The following is a 26388-nucleotide window of genomic DNA, read 5'->3' as shown; positions in this document are numbered from 1 at the left end:
TGGGCGCTGTGGCCGTTTGGCGAGCGGCAGTGTGTCATAAACTGTTTTTAATGACAATGCAAGATGCCTAATGCATAATGCTTCACATGCTCCAGCAGCAAATGTATGGGCCAGAGACCCCCCCCCCCCCCCTGTGCGCGCACACACACACACACACACACACACACACACACACACACACACACACACACACACACACACACACACACACACACACACACACACACACACACACACACACACACACACACACACACACTAATTCCGTGACTCCAGAGAGGGTTTGGGAGTCTTTTTGGGGACTGTGTTTCCAACTAGTTAGTGTAATATAAAAAGGAAATGGAGGAAGTGTAGCCTCGTTCTGCCCTCTTCCCCTCCTCCTCACTCCCTTGTCTCCTTTCTTCGCCTTTAAACTTGTGGCTACTGTGCGGTGTGGGGGTCCTTTGTTTTAATCTCTGTCAATGTGGTGTCAAACTTCGCTGTGTGTGTGTGTTGGGGGGGCTTTAATGAAGGGGGGAGGGGAAGGGGAGTCCTGCAGTGTTTCCGGTATCCTTGGCGACACAGTAGGGATTTTGAGGAAGAAAAAAAAAGAAAAAGCGCCACCAAGCTACTCCCGCCCATCCATCCCTTCCCTCATTTTCTTCCCTCCTCCTCCTCTCTTTGGTTTGTCAGTCTGAAGTGTAAGTGACAGCGGCACTCTGAACGTGTGTGTGTGTGTGTGTGTGTGTGTGTGTGTGTGTGTGTGTGTGTGTGCGTGAGCGCGTCTGTGTGTGTGCGCATTCGTCCATCCTGGTGGCAGATTCAGAGGGGAAAGTACTGACCCCAGCCCCCCCCCCAAACCCTCCCTCCCAAACCCTCCCTCCCTCTCCAAAGGGAGCATGGGAACTTAACATGTCAAAAGCAAGCAGAGGGCAGCTCCAGTGTGATGGGGGGGGGGGGGGGGGGCCTGTGTCTCAGGGCAGCGGTGTGTTGGTGGGGACAGGAGGGGGGAGGGGGCAGTGAAAGGGCTGGTGGAGCACCGGCACGTCGGCAGGTTCTTTATTTTTTGGAAGACTTTGGAATTCTGGAACTCTCATTTTGTTCAGATTAAGAAGGTGGAGGGAGGGAGGGAGGGAGGGGGGGGGCAGCTAGCAGTGGTGGCTCAAGGAAGAAGGGGCTGGATTATTGGGGGGTATAGGAGATGGGTGGAGGTGGAAGGGGGGGGGGGGGGGGGGGGGGGCAGAGGGGTTGATGGGCATTCCTTAGGATGAAGTAGGTCATTGTTCCCTGCCTTCAGTGAAGAGAACCCTCTGAAGTGAGAGAGAGAGAGAGAGAGAGAGAGGGTGAGGGATGTGGGGCTAGCTGCTGTTGTGTTGCTGGTCTGGGACAGGTCCCCATTGGGGCAGGGTGCTTCATTATGCAGTAATCCTATTGAGAGAGCCTCTGAAGGACAGTCCAAGAGACGGCCGGGGAGAAAGGAAACGGAATGGAATGTGACAACAGAGAAACGCCATTGATGGCGGTCGCCGGTCAGTGTTCGGCGGGCTGACGCAGGCAGACACTTTCTGTTTGAAACAACGAGTGTGCGGGCGGGACGGAACGCCGCTCTCCTCTAATGCCCCTCCGCCAGTGCTGCTCCTCTGTTTGATGGAGTTGCCCGGCTCCTCCTCCTCCTCCTCCTCCTCCTCCTCCTCCTCCTCCTCCTCCTCCTCCTCCTCCTCCTCCTCCTCCTCCTCCTCACCCACTCCTCTAGTCTAGTTGGCCCTGGCTGTCTCTCCCCGTCCCAAAATAATTTCCTGGCCGCATGTCCTTTTCTTTCCAAAGTGATTATCGTTATGGCTCTGACTGTATTTGCCCCGGCTGGCTGGAGAAGTTGTCAAAATGTTGGCACGGGATTCGCATGGAAAAAGTCCTCAATCTGATTCCATCGAGCACGGCTGCAGATGGTTCTGTTGGTCCGATCATGGAGCTCAAACCCATCCTTCCGCCGCTCCTTGATAGGATGCAGTTTAAGACGGCCTGTGTTGGTCCTTATTTAAGTCTAGATGTAATGTTATTCAATTGTTGTATTATCATTATTATAGTTTATTAACAAGAGTCAGTGTTGGGGTAGTTATTCAAAAAAGTAATTAGTTACTTATTACTAGTTACTTCAGTAAATTGTAATGAGATTACTTTACTAGTTACTGCATTTGAAAAGTAACTTCACTTCTTATTACTTTACTTTCCCGTTTCTTACTTTAGTGTAGATAAATGGACCAACATCATAGCCCTACCATCACTTAGTGTTTATTGTATACATCTATATATAAACGATTATGAAACTATATCCCTGTCTGCACAAAGAAATGCCTCACTGAAAAAAATCTGCAAACAACAGGATAGAGTAGGCAATGGTGAGGTCAATCAGTAGCAACACACAAGTTTCAAAACACAGGCTTTGGGAAACGAGAACAAAAATGAAGTGGTCAATGAAAAATATAAAAAGGTCACCTTATCCCATACAATTAAAACGAATGCACTTAAGCGGCGGTGACACATGCTGTTACTTTATGTGGTCCAAAGGCTGAATGAACCTGATCTATTTCGCAAGCTATGACATCGTAAGTGTGACTTCCTCTCACCCTCTTGCAGGCAAGAGCAGCCTTCTCAAGCGTGTTACTATAGTCTAGTAAAGTAGGGTAGTTACCGATATTTTAAAGGTAATGCGTTACTTTACTTTGAGTCTCCTTCACTCAAACTAATACCCCTCTCCCCCCCCTCCTCCTCTCCCCCCTCCCCCCTTCTATCGTGTCTCCAGAGTTCTTCCGCGAGCTGCTGGAGAACGCCGAGCGCTCGCTCAACAGCATGTTCGTGCGCACGTACGGCATGATGTACGTGCAGAACGCGGAGCTCTTCAAGAACTTCTTCGCCTCGCTCAAGCGCTACTACCTGTTGGGCAGCGCCGGCGTCGACCTGGACGCCATGCTGTCGGAGTTCTGGGCCGACCTGCTGGAGCGCATGCTGCGGCTGGTCAACGTGCAGTACGACTTCACCAGCTCCTACATGGAGTGCGTCAGCCGCCACACCGACCAGCTGCAGCCCTTCGGCGACGTGCCGCGCAAGCTCCGCCTCCAGCTGACGCGGGCCTTCGTGGCGGCACGCACCTTCACCCGCGGCCTGGCACTTATGCCCGATGTGGTCAACCGAGTGTCCACGGTAAGTGGGGGGTTGGGGGGGGTCTCTCTCGGCCTGTGTCTCTGTGCCTCCGTGTCTGTGTCTCTCTCTCTCTCTCTCTCTCTGCCTCTCTCTCTGTCTCCCTCTGTGTTTCTCTCTGTGTCTCACTCTGTGTTTCTCTCTGTGACTGTCTCTCTGTCTCTGTCTCTCTCCGTCTATCTCTCCCTGTCTGTCTGTGTCTCTCTCTCTCTCTCTGTGTCTGTGTTTCTCTCTGTCTATCTCTCACTCTCTGTCTCTGTCTCTCTCCCTCGCCGTCTCTCTCTCTTCCCCCGTCTTTGACTCTGTCTCTCTCTGTGTCTGGCTTTCTCTCTCTCTGTGTCTCTCTTGAGTGTAGTTTGTCTAGCGCGTTGCCGGGAGAGGCTGCCTTGTCGGTGTTGCGGTCTTTCACAGGGGGGGGGAAAGAAATGAAACACGGCCTCCATTCAATGTTTGATTAAGGGGACGTCAGCCTTAAGAGTTATGTACACCACTGGGCTTGTCCTGTGCTCACTGTGTGTAATGAGGGGTTGATCGCGAATTAGTGCAAGGTAAAACCGTCGCCCTAGGCTGAATGTAGAATGCAAGGCTTTTGTCATGCCCTGATTTGTCATCGCCGAGCACAGGGATTTTTTTTGTGCGTTTGACGAGTTGAGAAGAACCAGTTTGACCGTGTGTCGAGGTATAATATGACAACGTAGGAGGCAGAGGTGTGGGCTTTTCCGCTCCAGGACTCGATTGAAATTGAATATCAATGTGTGCGTGTGTGTGACACTTTATGTGTGTGCAGCGTATATTTATCTGATTACGTCAACTCCTTAGATGTGCAATTCAACACTAGCTCATGTTTAGTTTCACCATAACAGCAGTGACTCCTTCACGGGTTAGAGTTTCGGATTAACATGATAAAACAAATTCAGTCGTTTTTACTGTACCCCTCTTTTGATTAAAACAAACTCGAGTCCAACGGCCCACAAGAGAGCCAGTGCATTCAGGGTCCAGATGTGATGCCCGGTGTGTCCAGTCCGGATGTGTTGTGTCAAGTGCTAACCGGGTCACACCTCTGTGTCTCCCCCCCCCCCCCCCCCTCAAGGTCACGGCGTCTCCCAGCTGCGTGCGGGCCTCCATGAAGATGCTGTACTGTCCCTACTGCTCGGGCCAGGTGGCCCTGAAGCCCTGCCAGAACTACTGCCTCAACGTGATGCGGGGCTGCCTGGCCAACCAGGCCGACCTGGACACCGAGTGGAACAACTTTGTCGGTGAGTCCCAACTCAACAAATTGTATTTAGTATCCGGCTCACAGTCAATTCTCCAACCAAAGGTAACAGAGAAGAACCTTATGGTTCTTATGGTTCTTCTTCAGATATGGTTCTTCTGGTTTTTCTTCTTCTGCTAGTCAATTCTCAAACTAAAGGTACCGGTACTGGTTCTTTGGTTGGAGAATTGACTAGCATGCGGATGGGTTGGTTGACCAATAAGGGAATTGTTAGTGGAATTAAGTTCTTCTTTATTTCGTTGTTAGACTGATATATTTGTTCTGACCGTTGATACATTTGGATGGAAGAAAGAAGAAGTTTAAGTCAAATATTCGTTCACTTTCTTGCATCTACCTCAAATCTTTGCCCATGTAATGTTTATGGCTTCAGTACTTAACAGTATCATACATTATAGTACTGAATTATTCCCATGCATTCCGAAAATGTGTATGATTATTATCAAGTTTGCTCAGATAAGATACTTGAAAACCGTATAATTCAGGCTCTTCAAGCGGCAAGAGGTTTTTAGAAACGGAGAGTGGAACAAGGTGTTCAAGCAGACGGTTATGTTCAGTTGGTGTGCTGACAGCAGGGCAGCCTGTGTGGCAGGCGGCCTCAGGTTTGTTCTGTGTGGCAGCTTCCCTGCGCCTGAAACAGAGCTCTGCATTCCTATCCCAGCTGCCCCCACAGGCTCCATCTCAAGTCTGCTCCCTCTTAGCACACAGCACAGTGCCTCCCCCTAGTGTTCGTTACACGTACGGGCAACCGAAGGCATTCTTCTTGAATGCAATTGAATCTATCTGCATGAATTAAATGTATATTTGTTGTTGCTTTTTTGTGTCATTGTGTCAGATGCCATGCTCGGTTTGGCAGACCGGCTGGAGGGGCCCTTCAACTTTGAGTCCGTCATGGACCCCATCGACGTGAAGATCTCCGAGGCTATCATGAACATGCAGGAGAACAGCATGCAAGTGTCGCAGAAGGTCAGTACTTCTTTTCTTCTGAAGAGGATAACATAAATAAATATACATAGCTTTATGTCGACACACGCACACCACTGGATGCCGCTGACCTATTCTCCGGGTGCCTTCTGCAGATCTTCCAGGGATGTGGTCAGCCCCGGCCAGCCAAGGTCGCCCGGTCACAGCGCTCTGTGAAGGAGACGGGTTTCACCGGTCGCTTCCGCCCCTACAGCCCCGACGCCAGGCCCACCACAGCGGCCGGAACCAGCCTTGACCGACTGGTACGCTCCCACCACAACACCAGCATAGCGATGATGAAGCAGTTTTACAGCGTGTATCTGTAGGACTTTCGGGGTTTGGTTGGTTGTGATGCTTGACTCACTGTTTATGCTCACTTTATTTTATTTCATTACCTTTTCTTAAGACGACCGATGTAAGAAAGAAGCTGAAGCTCGCCAAGAAGTTCTGGTCCACTCTGCCGGACACGGTGTGCGACGGGGAGAGAATAGCACCGGGTGACGAGTGCTGGAACGGAACCGCAAAAAGCAGGTATGGACACCGCCACGCCCACAAGCCACAGTCCCTCGAAGTCGTTGCGTGGCGTGGCGGTTGTACACCAGTGCCATGGCTCCGATCTACATCTCACACCCTTGCCCCCTTGTGCTTTTAGGTATGACGCCGTCGTCATCGGCAATGGCCTAGCCAATCAGGTGTCGAACCCAGACGTGGAGGTGGACATCACGAGGCCCGACGTGGTCATTCGCAGTCAAATAGCCGTCCTGAAGGAAATGACCAGCTGGCTGAAGGCAGCACACAGCGGGAATGACATCTCCTTCGATACCGGTGAGGACCAAAAGACCGCACGAATGCCTCCCGCCTTCTAGGACTGATAATGAACTGCATTTTATTTATAGTCATATTGCGCTTTTCTAAATACTCAAAAGACATGCATAAGAATAAAATACACAGGTAAAAAAAAAACAAGTAATAAGTACACGTTTCTTCTGACCAATGTACTTATTGTAAGTGTAAATGTAGCGTAGAACCGCGCCTTTTTAATGCTCAAACCTCGCGGCTCCCGTGATCCCTGCAGGGGACGAGGCCAGCGGCGCGGAGGGCAGCGGCAGCGGCTGCGACTCGCCGACCTGCGAGACGGACCGGGACATCTACTTCTCCACCCCGGCCAACCCGGTCGTGCCCCGCGTCCACAAGGTGGTTGTGAAGGAGAAGTCGACGGCCCACCGCGCCACGCTGGGCAGCTGGGCGCTAGCGGCCTGCGGGCTGGCCCTGCTCACTCCCCACTGGAGATAGAAGCAGACGGGAGGCCCAGAGGGGAAACGAGAGCGCCAGGAAGGAAGAGGAAGAAGAAGAAAACATACGGAACGAAGGGGACATCTGTCAGAGAACTTTTGAGAAAGAAAAGACTGCCTTCAGGAACCTTGGTCTGTCCGCCCTTTGTGGGGGGGGGGGGAGGGGAAGACTCTTATTAATATTACAATATTACAATAACTTCAGTTTTAATTATTTGTTTATATATTTTTTAAGGACATCGATGTACAGCGATATGATTTCCAAAAAAGAAAAAAAATGTAGTGTTTTCCAAGAACTCTTCGATGCTCGCAGCCCTTGAGAGCTCTGAACACTCGACGATTGGACATGGTATAGGATTGTTTCAATTAGCATTTTAATCTAAAATGATCGTTTATCTGAACCTAAACCATTGTGGCCTGAGCAATCAGAATAGGAAGCAACTGAACAACTGCTCGGTTCTTTTTTTGAAACAATGGAATTGTGTGGTATTTCCCAAATATCAAACACAAACAGCCCCTCCATCTACGTTTAGCAGGTATAATTCTGTGTGCCTATGAAATGGAAAACTATTGCTTCCAATTCGGATATCAGCCAGTCGGTACTTGTAGGCTAGTTTGTTGTAAGAGTATTTAAAAATACTGAAAAAAGATCACCGTATCAGGTTTTTACAGTTGCACTGGAGAGCTGCTTACTGCCTCTTCCAGAGCTACAGAAAGCAACATTACCAAACAAGCCTCCCAACGGTTTTACCTAGAGATGCAATCATTCTTTGGGAAGGCATTCATGTGCCTTAATATGTATACAGTAGTTTCTAATAACGAGTTATTTCAACCTTAATGCCAGCTTTTATCTATCAACCTCTTTTTTAAGTAAATAGAAACCATTTTGGCAATTTAAAAATAATACCTCACAGTCATTAAACATCCATCAACGATCGTGTTTTAGATGTAACGGCAAGCTCGGTGTTGGTGTTAGTGGCGTGCGTGTGAATTTCTTAGGATGACCGGCCCTCCCTAGGCATTACCCATCCTCTATGGAGACTGGGTTCACTACACAATTCCTGACTGCCCTTCGGTACGTTTGTATCAGTTGTACACTGACCTGATGCAATTTTTGCGTGTCAAGAGAGACAAGAAAGAGGACGTGAGCGGCATGTCCAATGATATCTGGGCTGGGGGTGGGGGAGGAACAATAGTTAATATGGCTCTGGAGGTTTTCATCAAAGTACAACAAAATGACAGACTATTTTGAACACAGGGTTTGATGTGGAGAAAGTGTTGTAATTTCTAGATCTGTTTTGGAATGAAGATATATATTAGGTACTACAGTGTCTTTTTAATGTTGGCTTTCTTTTTAGGAGCGTGTGGGACTGATTGTGCACAGATTTGGGGGCGGTGTACACCGATTTTGCCTCTGCCCCCTTTTCCCATCCCCCGTATACACAAGTGTACCTCTGTAGGTGATTTCAGTGTAAATGGACTCCTTTCTGAAAGCCTTTGGTGCTCACGTCATGCCATTCCAAATGAACATGTGGAACCGGTTGACGTTTAATCATGACTTCCACCAGAGCGGATCCGACACAGGTGTCGGTGAGGTTGAAAAACCTTTGGTACGTTGTCAACTAATTCTTAAAGGCTAAACAAACAAACAAAAAAAGAATGTAGGTTTTAATGACTAGTCAATGCAGTCTCTTGTATTTGTTGTCTGCTTGATCACGCTTCAAGGTGTTTTTGTACTAGGTTGCACTTGTAGCCAAGTGGCAAGAACAATGTAAGGTTTTTCTTTTAAATTGATATCCTGTCAGTTTCATTGCCCGGGTCTTTTCACCTCTCACATTACGTGGTGCCGAAAATAGCTTTTTGTGTACAGTAAGTTATGCATGTTTTGTTAAGCGATGCCTTTGCAAAAGTGCTTCCAGAAGGGACAAAATTAGCTTAAACTTACAGTATTCCACATGCATCCACCATTCAGATAAAAATGATACATGAAGATTGAAAAGTGCTGGCATAAGACATTTTGTTAGACATTTTGAATCAACGCATTATATTTAATGCAGGTTAAAATAATAGAGAAAATCTGTTTAGACTCTTTACGGTTTTATTCCATTGATCCCAACGGAAAGGGAGAGAATGTGAATGAAACCAGTTAAGGACTCTCCCATCCAGCGGGGAGGGATGGGAGAATTTAAAACAACCAAGCAGCAGAAACACCTATGCAACCCATCACAGAACGTCTTGATATGACAGGTTGGTTTGGTGGTGGGGCCCTCTCATTAGAATGTTTCAGTGCCTACGTTCCCATGACCCACCAACATTTCTGCAAGGGCATGTGCATATTGTAGTTGTTAGTGAGAGGGAGCCGGATCTGTAAGTAACGAAGCATGAATCTCTCCCAAAAGCGGCGAGGGGACGTTCTGGGTAGCGATAGTTAATGTCTGTGCTTGCGGGCCAGGGCAGTCACATTTCCCCCAGTGGATGTAAGTTAAGGATTGACTTGTTCATGTGAACCAGCAGGGAGCTGGCTGGGGGAAGCCTTCCGCCTGCCTGTGGCCCTCAAGGACAGAAAGTTGTACTCGTACACTGAGGAATGGAGAGAATGGAGTGACTGAACAAGAGTTAAAGGAGAAAAAACAATGTAAATATTGAGCAACCTTTTTAGAGGTCTCTTAAAGAGGCTATAACAGTTCATGAGATTTTTACTTGTCGGAGTACTTCCTAAATGTTGTGGGAAACAAGATGAGGTAGATGTTAAATTGTAAGAGAAAAGGTATATTAAGCATCATTTCCTAGTCTTGTTGAAATAAAGACTGTCAATATTTAAGCAAATGTCTTTTCATTTAATGACTTGCATGAATAATGTAAACTCAAGATTTGTTCCTTTTCTGTATTTGTATTTGTGCCTCATGCCTAAAAGCTAAACTTCACATTCAAGACATTTGGGTTGAATGCGAATGGCTAGGTGATGATGTTGTTAATTTTCGTTTCATGCAACACAAGTGACACAAGCCCATCCCACACAGGATTACAAGCCACTGATATAACCACACGAATTGTAGTACATAATCACGATATAATATACAATACATCCGGAATATGATGATCTAGGAGTGCAAACTAAATATAGCCTCTTAAAACTACTCAAATAAAAAGCAATCAAAGTCAGCATCTTCCATAATTTGGTGATGCGTTTCCGTCAACAAAACCCATGTGATGGTGGGAGGTTGTATTCAAATAATATATACATGGCATTAGGCCGGAGGAGCGGGCGTAATATAATTGATATGGTCATAATTTAGTCTTAGATCACCATATTTTAATTATAAATATATATATCTATATATATATATATAATCTTATTTTGTGTATAAGTGCCGATGACATAATCTAGCTGGTCAAATTGTAATTATGTTTACAGTACTTTACCCCACATCCCGGGTGTTCTTGGTTATGTGTGTTGATGTCAGACTGCTTGGACGATTTTAGATTACCTTTTCTGTTTGAAGTTAGGCAGATTCTAAAATGGCACCTTTTTGTACAAGTGATGCTGGGAGCAGCCCGGCATTTAATCAAAGTTGAAGTATCTACAAAATGGTCTGCCGAAACCCGGGATCGAACCAGGGACATTTAGATCTTCAGTCTAACGCTCTCCCAACTGAGCTATTTCGGCGTCTGCACAACGCTTCACCCCTTGTCATAATGCAAAATACATTTGCAGACTGCGATAACCGATGACATTTGATTGTAATCGAAATAATTGTTGCGCCTTTATTTAATAGATTATAAAAGTAACCGGAGATTTAAATTCTGGTAATAAAACATTAACCCGTGACGATGATATTTCATGACGTAATTTCTACTCCCACTTTTAGCGCAGTGACTGCTGGGAAAGAAAGGTCAAGGATCGGGATCGGTAGCGGTGGGACACTTCCCAACAAATATTTTTTTACGTGTTGCTTCAAGAAATAACACAGCGGTGTTTTACTTGTATTAAATTACAATCGTAACTGGAGATAATCTTACTTTAAACATTTTCTTTGCTACTGCGCTATCACTTTATGGTCTGGTTAGCAAATGGTAGTGAATTGTGTTAGCGATCTTATTGTTGTTGTTTTGGTGGCGACCATTGTAGCTAGCTGGAAGGGTCGCTAGCAAAACAAACTACATTTAGTTTCCCCAGCTCGGGCAGGGGATCTGACCGCTTGAGTAATGATTATCTGTTTTTCTCGAGAAGATGGATGAAAAGTCCAGCCACAGCCACCGCCTCTTGATCGTCTTGCTCATGTTAATGCTCTTCGGCGTCATAGTTCTTCAGTATGTTTGTCCGGGTACCTCTGATTGCCAGATATTGCGCATTGGGTCAATTTTCAAGTCCAACAGTGCTAGTGATGCCATAACATACCGAAATGGTGACGGTAAAGACGGATCCCCAAAGGACCCGTATATCTCCGAGGACAATGCCCTGGTTCGCTTTGTCCCTCGCTTTAACTTTACAAAAGCCGACCTAAGTCGTGCTGTAGATTTTAACATTAAGGGGGACGACGTAATCGTTTTTCTGCACATCCAAAAAACTGGAGGAACCACGTTTGGGCGCCATTTGGTGCGAAACATCCAACTGGAGAGGCCATGCGAGTGTCATGCAGGTCAAAAGAAATGCACGTGCCTCCGGCCAGGTAAAAAGGAGACATGGCTCTTCTCCCGATTCTCCACCGGCTGGAGCTGCGGGCTCCATGCGGACTGGACCGAGCTCACTAACTGCGTTCCCACTCGGATGGATACACACGAGGCCCCCGAAACACCAATTCCAAGGTAAGATGTAAAAAATATGAGGGATGATCCTAAATAAGAACTTCAGAAAATTACTTTGACTCTTAATTGTTTTATGTACGGTTTGGCCTGTTTTGCAAAGAAATTGACATACGAAACCTGACGCAAACATTTAATTGAAATATTCCAGGAGGAACTACTATTACATCACCATCTTGCGGGACCCGGTGTGGCGCTACCTGAGCGAGTGGCGCCACGTACAGCGCGGAGCCACCTGGAAGGCCTCCCTGCATGTATGCGACGGCCACTCGCCCACCCTGTCGGAGCTGCCCAGCTGCTACCTGGGAGACGACTGGTCCGGCTGCACCCTGCAGGAGTTCATGGACTGCCCCTACAACCTGGCCAACAACCGGCAGACCCGCATGCTGGCCGACCTCAGCCTGGTGGGCTGCTACAACGTGTCGGCCATGGGCGACGAGGACCGCTCGGCCGTTCTCCTGGAGAGCGCCAAGCGTAACCTGCGGGGCATGGCCTTCTTCGGCCTCACCGAGTACCAGCGCAAGACCCAGTACCTGTTCGAGCGCACCTTCCGCCTGGCCTTCATCGCTCCGTTCACGCAACTCAACGGAACCCGCGCCGCCAGCGTGGAGGTGGCCCTCGACACGCAGCGGCGCATCCGCGGGCTGAACCGCTGGGACGTGGAGCTGTACGAGTACGCCCGCGACCTCTTCCTGCAGCGCTTCCAGCGGGCCAGGCAGCAGGAGAGGAGGCAGGCACGGGAGAGGAGGCAGCAGGAGAGGAGGCGGCTCCGCGGAAGGCTCTCCTCCGCCAGGCCGGGAAGGCCTCTGAGGCCCACCGAGGAGACGACCCCCCCGCACCGGGCGGACATCCGCCCCGTCACCCGGAGCCAGTCGACCCAGGAGATGGTGGAGGGCGGCGGGGAGACCCTGGAGGCGGAGGGGCTGCTGCCCGACTGGTGGGACCTGGAGGAGAACGGCACCCTGGAAGACTACACGGACAATGTGGAGCAGTGGTAGTGGAGGGGTCGGTAGAGGCGTGGCCGATATGAGGCATTATATGGACGGCTCATTTAGGACTGTATTTAACAATGGGTATTATGTTTTAGGGTAACCATGGTTGCAATGGTTTCAGTAAGAGGAGGTGGTTGTGTTTAGGTAAGGATCTAGACTAGAGAAACTAATCATGGAAAAGGCCTTTCGGGAAGGTTCAATGGAATGATACTAAATAGGATGTCTTAATCTTTATTTTTGTTAATTATTTTGCCACGTTTGCCTCATTAACCCCAGTGGTCACAAGTCTAAATGTAAGTTTATTTTTCTGTCTCACAATGGTCAGTCCTTAATGATGATAACGCACATTTATTTATTGATCCAGATTGTATTTTTTTCTGTATTGTATTTTTTTCAAATCATTTTGCTAATCTTTGGGGGATTTGAAGGTATAGTAAGGTAGAGCAATTACCGCAAATTAGACCTTTTTTAAGCCTTGCCTGAAGTTTATTGGCAATCATAGTCCCGAATCATTTTAAGTAGTCAAATGGTACGCTAAAGAATGAAATGGTTACTTTCTTTTCAAAACGATAAATTGTATAATTGTTTTTTTTACTGCATGTGTTGTACGCTAAACTGACTTATCAATCATCCATGTGACCAATGACAAAAGCAGTTTTGCTTTTTTTTATACTTACCTCAATGCATAACATAACTATCGATGTTATGTGCATATGTAATGTTTGTGTCCTAATATTTTATATAAAAAAAATAGAAACAAAATACTACGCTGTGCTCATTCTGATCCATATTCATGTTTTATACTTTATAGTACCAGCAGGGGCCGGTATAGTACATTTTAAAGCTATATAAATGACCCCAGCAGGTAAAAGAAGTTTGGTTAAAATAAAACCTTAGCCATATAACGATATCCATCCAATCCATCCAAGGCACACGGTAATACTTGTTTGTAACCTAAATGTAAGAACCAATCGTGATTTCGTGCGTTTTCTTCCTCAAGCGTTATAAAATATCCCCACAAACCGCCTTTAAATGTTTTAATTTATCGACTAGGTAAAAACTGGTTGGAGTTACTGCTGCAGAAGGGTTAGTGAAGCATATAGATTGAAGCGTCTATCGTGAACTACATATTTGGAAATCCAGTTCAAAGACAACGGTACTGGTACTCGAAGGATCCACCTGGCTCCCCTTCCCATGTCCTTGCGTCATGACAGACTAAACGGTGCGTCTTCTTGCTCATACTACTGCTCTATCCTTGTCCAATTTTTTTTTTCTCTCGAACTCCTCCCTCTCCATTTTGCCCTCCCTTAAATTTTGATTCTGTGCGGAATCTGTGACTACCGAGCAATTGGGGAACGGATCTCCCCCAGGCTCGCTCTCTCCCACTTTGATCTACGAGCGACTCCGTCGTGAGCCACGCGTCGATCTTGTTTTGGTTATTTTTAAATATTAAATTTCACCGCAGAAAACGTCTAGCTGGTGGAATCGGTGTTGACGGAAATTACGATTTGACACAGCAGGCTAGTGAGTTATTAGACAGCCGCACATGAACGAGGAGACGTTGAAATTTGAATGTGATTTGTGTGACATGCCCAGGTAAGAACATGTCTGGCGCAGTTGACTTTTTTCAGCGAGCCTGGCGCACTTGCTTGCATGCGATGTTATACTGTGGTATGCGTAACAACTCCAATCTTTTTGTTACAAATGCAATTATTTTGTGATGTAATTTTTAGTATACAAGTATTATAGTGCCCGGATATATACAAAGATTTATAATTGTGTAGCCTGTTCAAAGCGCATTGCTATGCTGGTGTCATTAACGTTTCACGGGGGTTATCGAGGAGCAAGAGGCTAACATGGTCAATTGTTGCGCACTGAACTGATTCAGCAGCCACGGGTGGATGAGCAGTGAGTGAGCTCTCTTTCGTTTTTGCATGTGAATCATGCTTATGTTGGCCTGGCGTTTCTAACTTTACGTGTGCGAATAGCTGGGTGCAAGCCCATGAGAGAAGTTGAAAGGCCAAACACAAAGCTAAAAAATAAGCAAATCATGGAGACGTCTTATATCGATTGATAACGCCGCACTATTGGGTTTTACTTCCTGTTTATCTATGATCTGGTCAAAGGAAAGGTCTATAAATATACAATTGCATTGCGACTGCCGCTAAGATCTTGATCAACAACAACACGGTGACAAACGGGTTAAGGGTCAGACGCCGTGATCAGTCCATTCAGGCTATATTGTCCTACCTCGTTTAACAGTAAACGTGTCTAGACTCGCTCATAAGCCCTTCAGGCTTTGGACCCTGCGGCAGTCTAGCTCGTTTCTGTTACTAAATTGGAGCTGAATAACCACCAATCCATAGGCGTGCACAGCGTCTCCACGTCGCCTCTCTCTTGCTCAGACAGTTAAATGGTCTTTGCTAATATAACTATATTGAAATCGTTATGGGCCTCAGCACAATAATATGTGCACGGCTCATATATTTATTTTTTTGCACCCACACCGTATTATTTTTCTTCCTCTATTTGTTATTTCTGTATGTTTAACCAAATAGGCTAGACACGTTTTAACAGTGTTTTAGGGTGTTGCGCTACTTTAATGAGCTGATATGATAAATATAGCCTATACAGATTGACTTAACCTACTTACTTTACTCATCCACCCAGCCTGGGTTTGGCTTTGGTTTTGGCTTCTATTCTCATCCGAATTTGATCGATTCCCCCTTCTACCATAGGACCTGTTGGTCATCCGGTTGCGTTTATCTCCCGTGTTTTGTTTTTTTCGGGAGCATCAGCTATCGTAGTAAGCCAAATGTATACACTTTTCTACCGAAACTGCTCTCAAAAGGATTCACATTAGAATACATTTGAAGCATTAGTCTTCAAGCAGATAGAAATGACAGAATCTTAAAATGACTAGGTCAAATAAAAAGCAATAATAAAAAAAAAAAGAATTCCCTGCCTGTTATAATTAGTACTTATGTTATTTATTTATTATACCACGCAATGTGTTTTTTGCTCCATTTCTATGCATATTTCTAAAATAATCCCATTGCCATCTGATTTATCTGAGCCTGCATCCATGTGATGCATTGTTGGCTTCTGAGATTTTGCCAATAACAGGAATAAAGTAATAACGTGCATTACATCTTTCATTATCATTCCCTGCAGATAGAAGGTGTTGTGCCTTGTATAACTACAGCCTATGAATCAGCAGGTTAAGACAACCAAGAAAGCGACGTAGTACAATGGATTTAAACTACAAACAAATGTAAAAATCCATCAAGGATGCTAAGTAGATCTTTGTGGTAACGCTAATTTGGCTTAATATGCACTTCTTACATAAAGCAATTTAAACGCTAATAGGAGCTTGTAACCTATTGTAGAAACAGCAGTAAGGCATAGCTTTGTACCAGTAAGAAATATCCTTACCAGTGCATATCTATAAATAATAGCTTTTAATTGTTTTGTAATATCTTTTCCCCCCACAAATGTTTAACGTATTGTCATAATAGCCCAGCCGTTAATTCGTCAGAATACAAGTACAGCAACATAGGGCTACCCTACCAATGATGGCACAGCGTGGGCTGTGGTCGGGATGTCCGCTCTGTCCTGTGTTTTACCATAGTGCGGACATCAGCCCTCCACTCCACTTGAAGGTTATACTGCTGGAGCCCAGAGGGGCTCACTCACTATTGGCTGAGGGTTGCCGTGCGCCCTCCTCAACGGCAACCGGGCCTCCATGTTCTGTCCTACATTCAGTCCGACCTCTACTGACCAGTGGGCTTTTACCTCTTTGTCATAGCCACATGTTACCATTTTATCATGATGATAAAAATGAGGACGGAGTGCCTAGCGCAGTTACTCGCGGCTAAGCAGACTGCATCCTTAGAGGATAAGACATTCAGTGCAAGTTAATGACACACGTAGATACTGTATTTTGTTGGACGATGATATAACGAATGCGTTCAAAGTTGCAGGAACAAATGTTCCTTGATATTTTGATATTGCTCTACAGAAGTGTGTGTGTGTGTGTGTGTGTGTGTGTGCGTGTGTGTGTGCACACACACACACTTTCCCAGTTGTCAATTTAATAACCAGGGTGGCCTCGATAGTAATGTATCTCATTCCATTTGTAATATCCCTTTCGAACGCTATCCTGACCTTGTGTTTGTGTTTCTTACACCTGCTCTCGTCCTCATGCTCTCGTTCGTTGCGGAGCAACATTATGTTAGCCAGGGTTACAACCCTGCCTGCAATAGTCCCCTTCTACTATAAGAACATGCCAAATGCATTTTCTTACGTCATATAAATGGAATTATAGCCCGGCACTTATCGCAATCAGATCCAACATTAATTCAAACATGTCTGTAGCGACGGACAATGCTACACACAACCGAGGGGGCTGCCACACGCCACCTGGGGGGCTTTTGTGGGCTCCTCCAGACGCTGACACAGGCTGGTGACGTTGGAAGCCGGTTTATTGTTGAGTTTGAAGATAATGATTCGTAGAGATGGTGATCCGTACTTCCAGCCAGGAGAGCTTCCTGAGTGTGTGTGGTGATAATAACCTGTGCACATTGATTGCTCAATGCACGACAGGTGTGCAGCCTCACTCAGCCCCAGAGTCCAATCAGTGTGACTCGGACCAGGTGAGGCTTCTTCAGCCAGCCATCCACCACTCGCACTCTGCATTGTCCATCCAGAACTATGGATGGATTTGAATTAGTATTAACATGTCATATTCCTATTCAAAAGAGAACATGTGTTTTACATGGCAATCAAATCTCCATAATTAGCCTTCTATGTTTATGTTTCAATAATGAAATAACTTATTTGTTTTGTCGGTTGTCCAACACACAGCCTCTTACCCTTTACATTGCTGCTTCTCTCTGCTGGAGCTGAATAATTCACAGAGAGGGCTAATTAATCTCATGGTGAGCCTCAATGGGGTAAAAAAAAAAACATCTTATCTGTAAATAATGTATTAGAAATACCGTAAAAAATATATCTATGGTTAATAAGATATTTTATACCTTAGTTTTGTAAGTGAGTATATTCTGCGAAGCCTGTTTGATTTGATTGAGTCGTTGCATAGTTGTATTTGGAGTAGCTTTCTCTCTTCTTATAATTCTATAATAACACAATTCCGAGGTTGTCTTGGAAAACAATAAAACAAAGTGTAGAACAGAGTCCTAACTGAAACAATATTAAGTTCTTTCAATTCACAAAGAACTGACATTTGGTGATTCAGAAGCATTGTGCACTGTGTCTACCACACCTGGAGCTGCAGAAAACCTTGATTAAATAATAAATATTACTTTAGTTCGTTCGAGGGTAACCAAGGAGTATCAACATTAGAGTAGAGAGGCAGAGTAGAGAACATTAGAGAGATCAGTTGAAGGGTCCATGGAGCTCCGTCTCTGTACTCTGAGCCAGTTGTAGTGAGTGCAAGAGTACACCCACCCACTGTATCTCCTCACATTCTGGAGGAGGGCTGTCCCGCCCTTCTGCTCCCTGGTAACATTCTAGGGAACGCGTCTCCTGGAACAATTGCACTAGCAAGCACAATGCTTACAAGCGTTACGCTTGTAATGCTTACAAGCGCAATGCAAGCGTGATTTAAAGCGTAAAACGAATTGCGCTGCTAGCAAGCCCTGTGCTAGCATGCCCTGCGCTAGCAAGCATGGCTCTGCGGTGCCTGCAGTGTGTCTGGCAGCTCCCTCACTGGGCCTTTGGAAAGTGTGCGTTCGCAAGGGCGTTGGGTGCCGTTGTGTGGATCTGAATACAGGATGGCTAGAGCCTCCCCCCCCCCCTCACACACACAACTGGAGGATGAGGGAGGGGGGGGCAGGTGGGCTCGGGGGTTGCTTTTATATCGATCCATGGGAGGCGGAAGCATTAAGGAGTAAAAGATGAAGCATGGCAATCTCTCTCTCTCTGTCTCTTTGTCTTGGTGTGTGTGTGTGTGTGTGTGTGTTGTGGTTTTGCAAATGGCTGTATCAGTTTAATTCCACCCCCCCCTCTACTCAAATCTCTCTCTCCCTCCCTATACTGCAGTGTTCTCCTTTGGGTTGTGCACATTAGCACACACACACTTGTTCCCTTGCCCCCCCCGCCGCCGCCTCCTCCGTCTGTGTCTGTCGCCATGAGACACGGGGGCCGATAGAATCTGCTCCAACCCGTTCTCCCCTCCTCCTTACAGTCCTCCTCTTTCTTTCGCACTTTCGTCTGTCCTGCCTCTTTGTCTGTTTGTTTACCCTTGTGCGTGTGAACACGTGTAACGTGGGTCGGCCGTCTCGTGTGGTGGATCCTTCTCCTCTGTTGGAATATGTTGACATGTTGCAGTGCGGCCATAATTCCTGGGGCTTCTCCGCTTCCTGTGTGAACGCATTCCATGAACGGTTGAATTGTGCCGTCAGTCTCCCAGCGAGGGGTGTGTTCAACACACAATTAATCACACAAATCGGGTCCACTTTTCTAATGACGCATGGAAAATTAACCTTTATTTTTTTAATATATATATATATAAATTGTTGCATATGTTGTGGTCTGTGAGCTACGTGGCTTCGGCCTGGGCATGGGACTCCATGGCCATGGCACGGTTGTGCTACAGATAAGAGGCAGTGCAAACACAAGGTTTGCCCAGTGCGAGGGGAGCAGCCGTTGCGGTACCTCTCTCGTCATTGGTCGGTGACGTAGTTGCCTGCCTTTTAATGCTGCGCCTGATTGGCCGCAGCCTTGCCAGCAGCATAGCAGCTGCAGTTTTGAAGCAAGAGCCCCATTGCTCATCCTCATCCCGCCCCTCACTTCCTCTTTTTATTTTTTCCATATTGTTAACTATTCGCTGTAGTAACGGATGAACGTGCCACATGTGCTGGGCCGAGCTTGTTCAAGGACACGGCAATCTGGAGCCCGCTCGCGATATGGTTCATGTCAAGTTTTTTCAATTACTTTATGGTCTGCAGTGCAGGGGGAAGTCAAACCTACTCCTTTCTTATTGCCTGTGCTCCCCTCCCGCATCCTCTCTCTCCTGCTCTCTCCCCCTTTTGTGCTCGCTCTCTCTCCTCCTCTCTTTTTCCTGCTCTCTCTCTCTCTCCAGCTCTCTCTCTCTCTCTGTCTCTCTGTCCCACTCTCTCCTGTATCACTTAATCAAGACATAGCTTGCCCTTTCCTGTTCATTGCAGCCTCCCTCGCTCCTTCCCGTATGCTCCTCTCCCCTATTTGTTTCTCGTTTCGCTCTCTCTCTCTCTCCCTCTCTTCCCCTCTCCCTCCCTCCCTCTCTAATTCTTCTTCTCCCTTTCTGCCGCGTGGCTCTCATCGCCCTCTCCAAAGCCATGACATTAGTTCTGAAACAAGGACCTGGATCTATCGCGTCATTGTTGTTTTTTTGGTTCCTCCTGTTGGCTTGACTCGTTCAACCTAATTTTGTATCCTACGTTTTTCTTTTTCTTCCATGCAGCGTTGGCAATCCCATAACCCGGCGCGTGCAGTGTATTTCCCCGCGAGGAGGATGAGGACAAGAGGATAACCGAGTCACCCTGCCAGAGAACTACGGGACAAGACTAGGGATCAGGGAAAAAGGGACGGAACAGAAACAGCAAAGCGAAAGGAAGTGGGACGTTTCCAAGTGCCTCGCTGCTGCTGCTGCTGCAAGTTTTGCCCGAGAGCTCCCCCGCACCGCGTGGCTCTCATCGTACTGCGTTGCCGCCGCCACCACCACCGTCCACGCTCTGCGTCGCGCTCCCTCCCCCCCCCCACACCGCCACCGCCCCCCCCCCCCCCCCCCCACCACCCTCTCCCCCAGAAACGGTCCCCGGGGCTGGATGAGACCGAGGTGCTACACCCTGCATGTTTGGCCTTGAATGGGGCTGTTTTTTTATTCCCACTGACAGCCGGAGAGAGATCGTACCTCCCTCCCTCATTCCCCTCCCGTGCCCCCCCCCCCCCCCCACCCCCCCCAGCCCCAGACCCCGCCTCCCTCCCGCGGCCCCGGCCGCTGTGCTCGTCTCTGCCCCCCCCCCCCCCCCCCCCCCTCCCGGACACGCCAGCTCCCGGCGCAACAATACAAGGACGACGCCGCCTCCTCCTCCTGCTCCTGCCCTCCCAAGGTTTCCGCGCCTGCTGATATTTATCTCCCCTAGACGTAGCTAGCGCCAGCCAGGGCTGTCACACACACGTGGCCATGTTGTCATGAGCGGGGGTTCACGCCTTACTGTGTGTGTACAGGGATAGGTGCGGGGGACGGATCCTGAAGGGGGAGCTCGGGGCTACCAGACAGACCGGACCAGTCATCCCAGTGCCTGCGTCACCAGGACAGTGCGGTGTCCTGATCCCGGACGCTACGTTTTGCTAGCATGCCAGCGTGTCACCCCAGCGTTTGTTTTTACCTCCTATGAGTCAGAGCTGGCCTCGGTTCAGAGCTAAGCCCCTGCCATCCAGCTCAGCCCCCACACGTCCAGCTCTTTAACCCCTGTGGCATCGCCCAGGTCCCAGCGTAGTCGATCCCTAAACGTCCTCAAACCCAATTCACCCCCCCCTCCGTTTCGGTAAACAGAAGCCATCCCTGTGTTGAAGTTTGCCGCTGCTGTTTATGTGGGATTAATATCACTTTTGAAATCACACGTAGCAAACGACCTTTGCTGATTTCCCGCCGCCACCACCGCCACCACCGCCGCCGCCGCCACCGCCACCACCGCCGCCGCCGCCACCGCCACCACCGCTCTTTGAACACCGCCGACTCCGGCCCCGTCACCAGACGGGGGTTTTGCGGCTCGCCATGGCGGTCAACATGAGCATGAGCATGGGCCGGGACACCAAGTGGCTGACCCTGGAGGTGTGCCGGGAGTTCCAGCGGGGCACCTGCTCGCGCTCGGACGCTGAGTGCAAGTTCGCCCACCCGGCGCGCAGCTGTCACGTGGAGAACGGCAGAGTCATCGCCTGCTTCGACTCGCTCAAGGTAAACGCACCGCCGCGGCGGACGACACGTCGCACACCACGACACAACGCAGCACGTCAGCCCGACAATACAGTGTTTAATTTTTTTGGCCTTTGTCTTCACACGAATTGGCAGTGTATGGATTATGCTACATAACGTGTGTATGGATTATGCTACATAATCCATACGCTCACATCTACGGTCTTTGATCACAGCAAAGAGTTAGGGTGGAGAGTTTCTGTATTAGAAGTTGAGACCACTGAGGGCTTTTAAATATGCTATAAAGTTGCACTGTTGGTGTTGATTTACATGAGCTCTTTAAGCTCAATCGCTGACTTTCTGTCCCTCTAATGTGGCGGCCATGACTGTTGGAGTCCTGTGAACATATGCAGCTACTTCCTGTGCCTCTTCCTCCTCCATTGTAGAGCCAGTTCACTACTGCTGCAGATGCTCACAGCCGAAGGTCCAATACTCTCTGCAAGGAGTATTATGGCTTACACAGTTTAGCACATGCAATGTCCGAAGCTAAACATGATTTATTTCTCTCAAATTAAGAATGGGCCATTTCTTTTGACTGTGTGTGTGTGTGTGTGTGTGTGTGTGTGTGTGTGTGTGTGTGTGTGTGTGTGTGTGTGTGTGTGTGTGTGTGTGTGTGTGTGTGTGTGTGTGTGTGTGTGTGTGTGTGTGTGTGTGTCTGTCAGTACATGTACCGGTATGGGTGTGTGTGTGTGCATGTGTACGTGCATGCTTCCCTGCAGCAAAAATGAGACCTCCAGACAAGGGCCTCACTGTCTGGCTGCAGCTGCCGTCTCCGCGTTTATCGAGTTAGAATTTATTATTCGGCCATTTTTCTGTGTCCAAAGCAGCAGGGAGATAGGGAGGCTGAGAGTGTGTGAGACACCGGGGAAGAGAGAGAGGGAAAGAGAGAGATAGGGAGGGGGAGGGCCTAGCAACAGCACATGAGCACGTACCGATTGGCTAGCTTGATCTTCCTGAGTGGCGTGGCTGTTTTTAGCACACAGCAACAGCCCAGCTCTGCCTTGGCTGAGTTGATAGGGGGGGACAGACGCAAGCTGCCTTTTTATCGACTGGGAACGGCCGAGCATTAAAGGCCATGTTTGGCCTTCTCGGAGCCTCAGGGTCACACATTTGCGTTTGAGAACGTACCGACGTGAGGGAGCGCTGAAGGTCAATGACGCGACTCTCTGTATCAGGGGCGACATTCTGGCGTCACACACACACACACCCACACAATTAAACACAATTATGCACGCACGCACACACACACACACAAACATACACACATACACATACAGTACACACACACGCACACCCCCCAGGATGGACAGATATGCACTCGCAAACAGAGAGCCCCCACACCGCGCATGCTGTGTCAATAACCCGCCTCCGTACAACATGATTTGCAGGCGTGCCGTTCGGGCTGTGCTCGGGGCCATTACTCAACGGACAACATATATTATTGCGGGGCTGACTGACACACGGAGTCACACACTCTTGTCTCCACAGGAGGTGGTTCTACGCCGTCCTCCTGTACGGTCAACCCGGCTCTACCCCGCTTCTCCCTCCCCTCTCTCAGCCTCTCCTCTGGTCTTCTTCTCCCTCTCTCTCTCATGCCTCCTCTCTCCTTCTCTTTTGCCCCGTCTCCTTCCCACTTTTATATGTTCATCTCATGCTCACGGCCCCTGTCTGTAGCGTCCTTCGGTCCCATCGATGTGTAAGACTTCCTGTTCATCTGCCCTTTGCCTCTGAATGCTCGTAATGGGTCTGTTAGGGGGAGGAAGAGGAAATGGAAAAGAGATGAGGCACCCAAACCCTCCACCTCCTTCTCTTCCTCCATCTCCTCCTCCTCTCCGTCTTCCTCCTCTATCTTGTTAGCCAGAGTGCGACTGTCATGTAAAGTGATGAATGTGGCAACTACATCTGCCCGGCTGCGTTCCCGCATCGTTGAGCACCCAAAACTCTGGTAACGTTTGACTTGGTGGCACCAGTCACGACGGTGTGGACGAGGACAGAATGCATGATTTTTAAAAGAAAGCGACGGTCTACTATCTGTTAGGGGCGTTTTGTTTTAACACTGGCGGCGTGAGGTTAAGGATTGAGATGGTGCTTTGATTCCTGCAAACGTCCTGTGCCACCGCTTACTACCAGGGTCAAACACAATCGGATTCTTGACTCGAGGTTCTCTGGTCTGGTCATTAGAGATTGGGCCTTTTGTGAGCTGGCTCCTTCCGAGTTTAAACAGGTTTACTAGGCTGGGCCTGGGACAGGCACTGATCCAAGACCTAGCCTCATGTACGTATCGCGCTAATGCAAAGCTCACTCCAAACTCCAGTGTTGCGGGCTTAGTAATAATAATAATAATACATTTAATTTATAAGCACCCAAGGTCACCTTACAGCACAGAGTTCAAAATAAATAAAATAAAAGGAGAACAGCATAAATAAAAGAACAAGCAAATAAACGTTAATGGGATGAAGTGGGCGACAACAATTAGACGGATTAGACCACAATTATGGCCGTTTAAAAATATGTGTTGTGAGATGGGACTTGAAAGTGAAAAGGGACTCAAAATGTCTGGTGGTAGGGTGTTCCAAAGGTGGTTTCCGGACGGCCTAACGTTTACGCCTTTTTCTGGCTGCCTCGTGTTTCCCCCGCGCACATTTTTCATTTTGCATCGGAGGTCACCTGACTCTCTCTCTCTCTCGCTCTCTCTCTGTCCTGGGGTCCTGCTGGCAGCACACTGCGGCTCTTTCTCTTTTTCTACCTTCATCCGGTACCTCTTCTGCTTCCAGCGCTCTGCACGTCCACAGAGACAACCTCCTGGTGCCCTCGCCGTCCCCCTGACACCGTCCATCACTGTCCGCCGCCGTCGTCAGCGCCCTGGTGCCCGGTGACATCACCACCAGCACCCATCCCATCTCACCTGCATGTGTTCGCTAACTTTAAAGCGTTTGCAATTTCTTTTCATATAAATCCGTATGTAGAAGTATAGCATCGGAACCTTTTGGCATGGCAGCGTGCTAAGATGCTTTCAAGGACCCCGTTTACCTTCCCGTATTGGGCGCATCTGCTCTCGTCCGTCCAGAGAGGTTGACCCCTGGTCAGTAGGTAGGTGTGGCCGCGACGATGAGAGCCTTTGACAGTGGGCGGGGGGGGGGAGCCATCTGCAGAGGAAGGGGACCCAGCTGCCGTCCCCCCAGGTGTTTAATGGCCGACTGCGGTTCCTTGAGAGGTCCCCGTGTGTTCATCCCTCCCCAGAGGAGCGAGGGCAGAGCCCAGGAGGAGAAGGAAGGTCACTGCTGATTGAGGCGGGAGGGGGGGGCGCCGGAGGAGGGGCGAAGGGGCGAATGAAAAGCTTTAAGATAAATGGTTAGGAGGGGAGAAGGTAGGAGCAAAAGTGGTTTGTGAGTAGGCCCTGAAAAGAGATTTCTTTCGAATTAACCTTTTAAAAAGGGTCCCTCCACCAAGGGCTTTGGGTCGCAGACATAAAGGCTAGGATGTAGACAGGTTAAACTTGTCATGCTTGGCTAGAAACGTGTTCAACGTTTTCCCTGGAAAAGAGCAGATTGGATCACGCTAGGTATAGCTTGACGTTGTGCTATATGGTTTCCATTTGCTAATGTTTGATATTGCCATCTTATGCCAATAAGAGCTCATGCTATTACGAACCGCATAACAAAAAAAGACGATTATAATTATAAGCCTAGGGTGGAGAGGTTTGAACAAAGCTAATGTTTAACAAGTTTTCCCACGAAGGCTAATTGCAAACTGCAAGCTCACATTTTATGTGGCAACGTCTTATCTCTGTTGTCGCTTTTGTTCCTACCTACCTAGACCAAAACAGTCCATTTAGATCTCTGCATGTGTATGTAGGGTCAAGGAGACTATTTCTTAGCCAAACTTGTCAGATATGAAACACCGTCCTGTTGTAAGTTTCTTTGTGGCGAATTCCCCAGAGATAAAACCCACATATCCATAAAAAGTATGCCCTTATTAAAGTCACAACCACCTCAAGCCCTCCTTCTCTCTGCTCTCCGGCTCCCCGTCGGCCATGTTTGATATCATCAGACCATGTGGCACGGTCACATACTCTGCTGCATCTGTAATCCCCGTTCCTGGGAGCCTGGTGGTGTTTGTTGGACAACTTGCGAGGTGGCGATATCAGACGGGAGATATAGATTGATGGTGAGAATGTAGCACCTGCATCTCGGACCAGCTCCAGCTCTATCTTTGGCCTGGTTCAGTTATTAACCAACAACTTTGCAGTGTGTGGATGTCATCAAGACTGCCTGAATCTATGGCGCCACCTATGAACCAGCAATGGGTGACATGTGATTATTAGAAGTGTTTACTATCCCACGCTTAACACATGACAAATAGGAGGAAAACGCTCTGGTGGTACTTCATTTATTTTATATTCATTTTTTTTAAATGTGATCCTCTTGACGCAAATCATAATGTAGTAAGTGCTGCTTTGAGGGAACGGTTGATGTTATTTTCCTGTTTCCCCGTCCTTGGTAAGAGGACACCGCTCCCCAATTCAGCTGATTTTAATGATTTAGACATCAGTTCATGGCTGCGGATTCCTTCATGAATTATCCAGCGCACCATCTCCTGAGACGACGTTAATGGACCCATTCAATTAAAGCAGCAATTATCTAGTTCTTAGATTAGCCGGGGAAAATTGGTTGGAATCTTTGGATATTTAGTCTGGCAGACGTCGAAGGCCTATTGTGTTGTTAAGCCGCTTCTTTTCTACTGGGGCGGCGAGCAGCAGATCAAGTGGTCCAATTAAATGGAAAAGCTTTTCATATTAAGTGATGAAGGGCTGTGCTGTTGTCTTTGGGGTTCTTTGTAAAGACTTGCCCCCCCCCCCTGATTTAATTATCCTTGAACACGTGTGGGTCTCCACGCTGCTGTTGGCACAGGGCC

At 47.9% G+C, this 26388-nt stretch overlaps 3 protein-coding genes and 1 non-coding gene across 19 annotated transcripts in view; 3 read left to right on the top strand and 1 right to left on the bottom strand.

Annotated features, from left to right (window-relative positions):
- The window catches only part of gpc4 (glypican 4), a 33029-nt gene extending 23509 nt beyond the window's left edge, over window positions 1-9520 (top strand). Inside the window, exons 3-9 of the mRNA XM_030367759.1 lie at window positions 2780-3177; window positions 4265-4430; window positions 5280-5410; window positions 5524-5670; window positions 5814-5938; window positions 6060-6232; window positions 6483-9520. Coding sequence (XP_030223619.1) covers window positions 2780-3177; window positions 4265-4430; window positions 5280-5410; window positions 5524-5670; window positions 5814-5938; window positions 6060-6232; window positions 6483-6700 — 1358 coding nt within the window. The 3' untranslated portion in view covers window positions 6701-9520. The remainder of the gene's footprint in view (window positions 1-2779; window positions 3178-4264; window positions 4431-5279; window positions 5411-5523; window positions 5671-5813; window positions 5939-6059; window positions 6233-6482) is intronic.
- Window positions 9521-10293: 773 nt separating this feature from the next.
- Window positions 10294-10366, bottom strand: trnaf-gaa (transfer RNA phenylalanine (anticodon GAA)). The gene has a single exon. It is a non-coding gene; the product is annotated as a tRNA-Phe (tRNA).
- A 200-nt stretch (window positions 10367-10566) lies between these two features.
- Window positions 10567-13258, top strand: hs6st2 (heparan sulfate 6-O-sulfotransferase 2). Its single transcript, XM_030367758.1, has 2 exons — window positions 10567-11505; window positions 11654-13258. Exons 1-2 carry the CDS (start codon window positions 10931-10933, stop codon window positions 12498-12500), a joined length of 1422 nt encoding a protein of 473 aa, XP_030223618.1. The 5' UTR covers window positions 10567-10930; the 3' UTR covers window positions 12501-13258.
- A 7257-nt stretch (window positions 13259-20515) lies between these two features.
- mbnl3 (muscleblind-like splicing regulator 3) overlaps window positions 20516-26388 on the top strand; it is a 21155-nt gene continuing 15282 nt past the window's right edge. For 6 of the 16 annotated variants that reach the window (XM_030368114.1, XM_030368116.1, XM_030368107.1 and 3 more), the window contains exon 1: window positions 20519-21456. In XM_030368114.1, the coding sequence (XP_030223974.1) occupies window positions 21277-21456 (180 nt within the window). In that variant the 5' untranslated portion in view covers window positions 20519-21276. Of the gene's footprint in view, window positions 21457-26388 lie in introns of all 16 variants that reach the window. The other 10 variants (XM_030368109.1, XM_030368105.1, XM_030368108.1 and 7 more) reach the window with 5 other exon arrangements.

This window comes from Gadus morhua, chromosome 10 (assembly GCF_902167405.1).
Source record: "Gadus morhua chromosome 10, gadMor3.0, whole genome shotgun sequence".
Classification (NCBI taxonomy): Eukaryota; Metazoa; Chordata; class Actinopteri; order Gadiformes; family Gadidae; genus Gadus; species Gadus morhua.
This window is presented reverse-complemented; position numbering and strand designations above follow the sequence as displayed.

Coding starts and splice junctions, on each gene's coding strand:
- hs6st2 (XM_030367758.1), top strand. CDS start 10,931: ATGGATGAAAAGTCCAGCCACAGCCACCGCCTCTTGATCGTCTTGCTC. Junction 11,506..11,653: donor CCCGAAACACCAATTCCAAG/GTAAGATGTAAA, acceptor GAAATATTCCAG/GAGGAACTACTATTACATCA.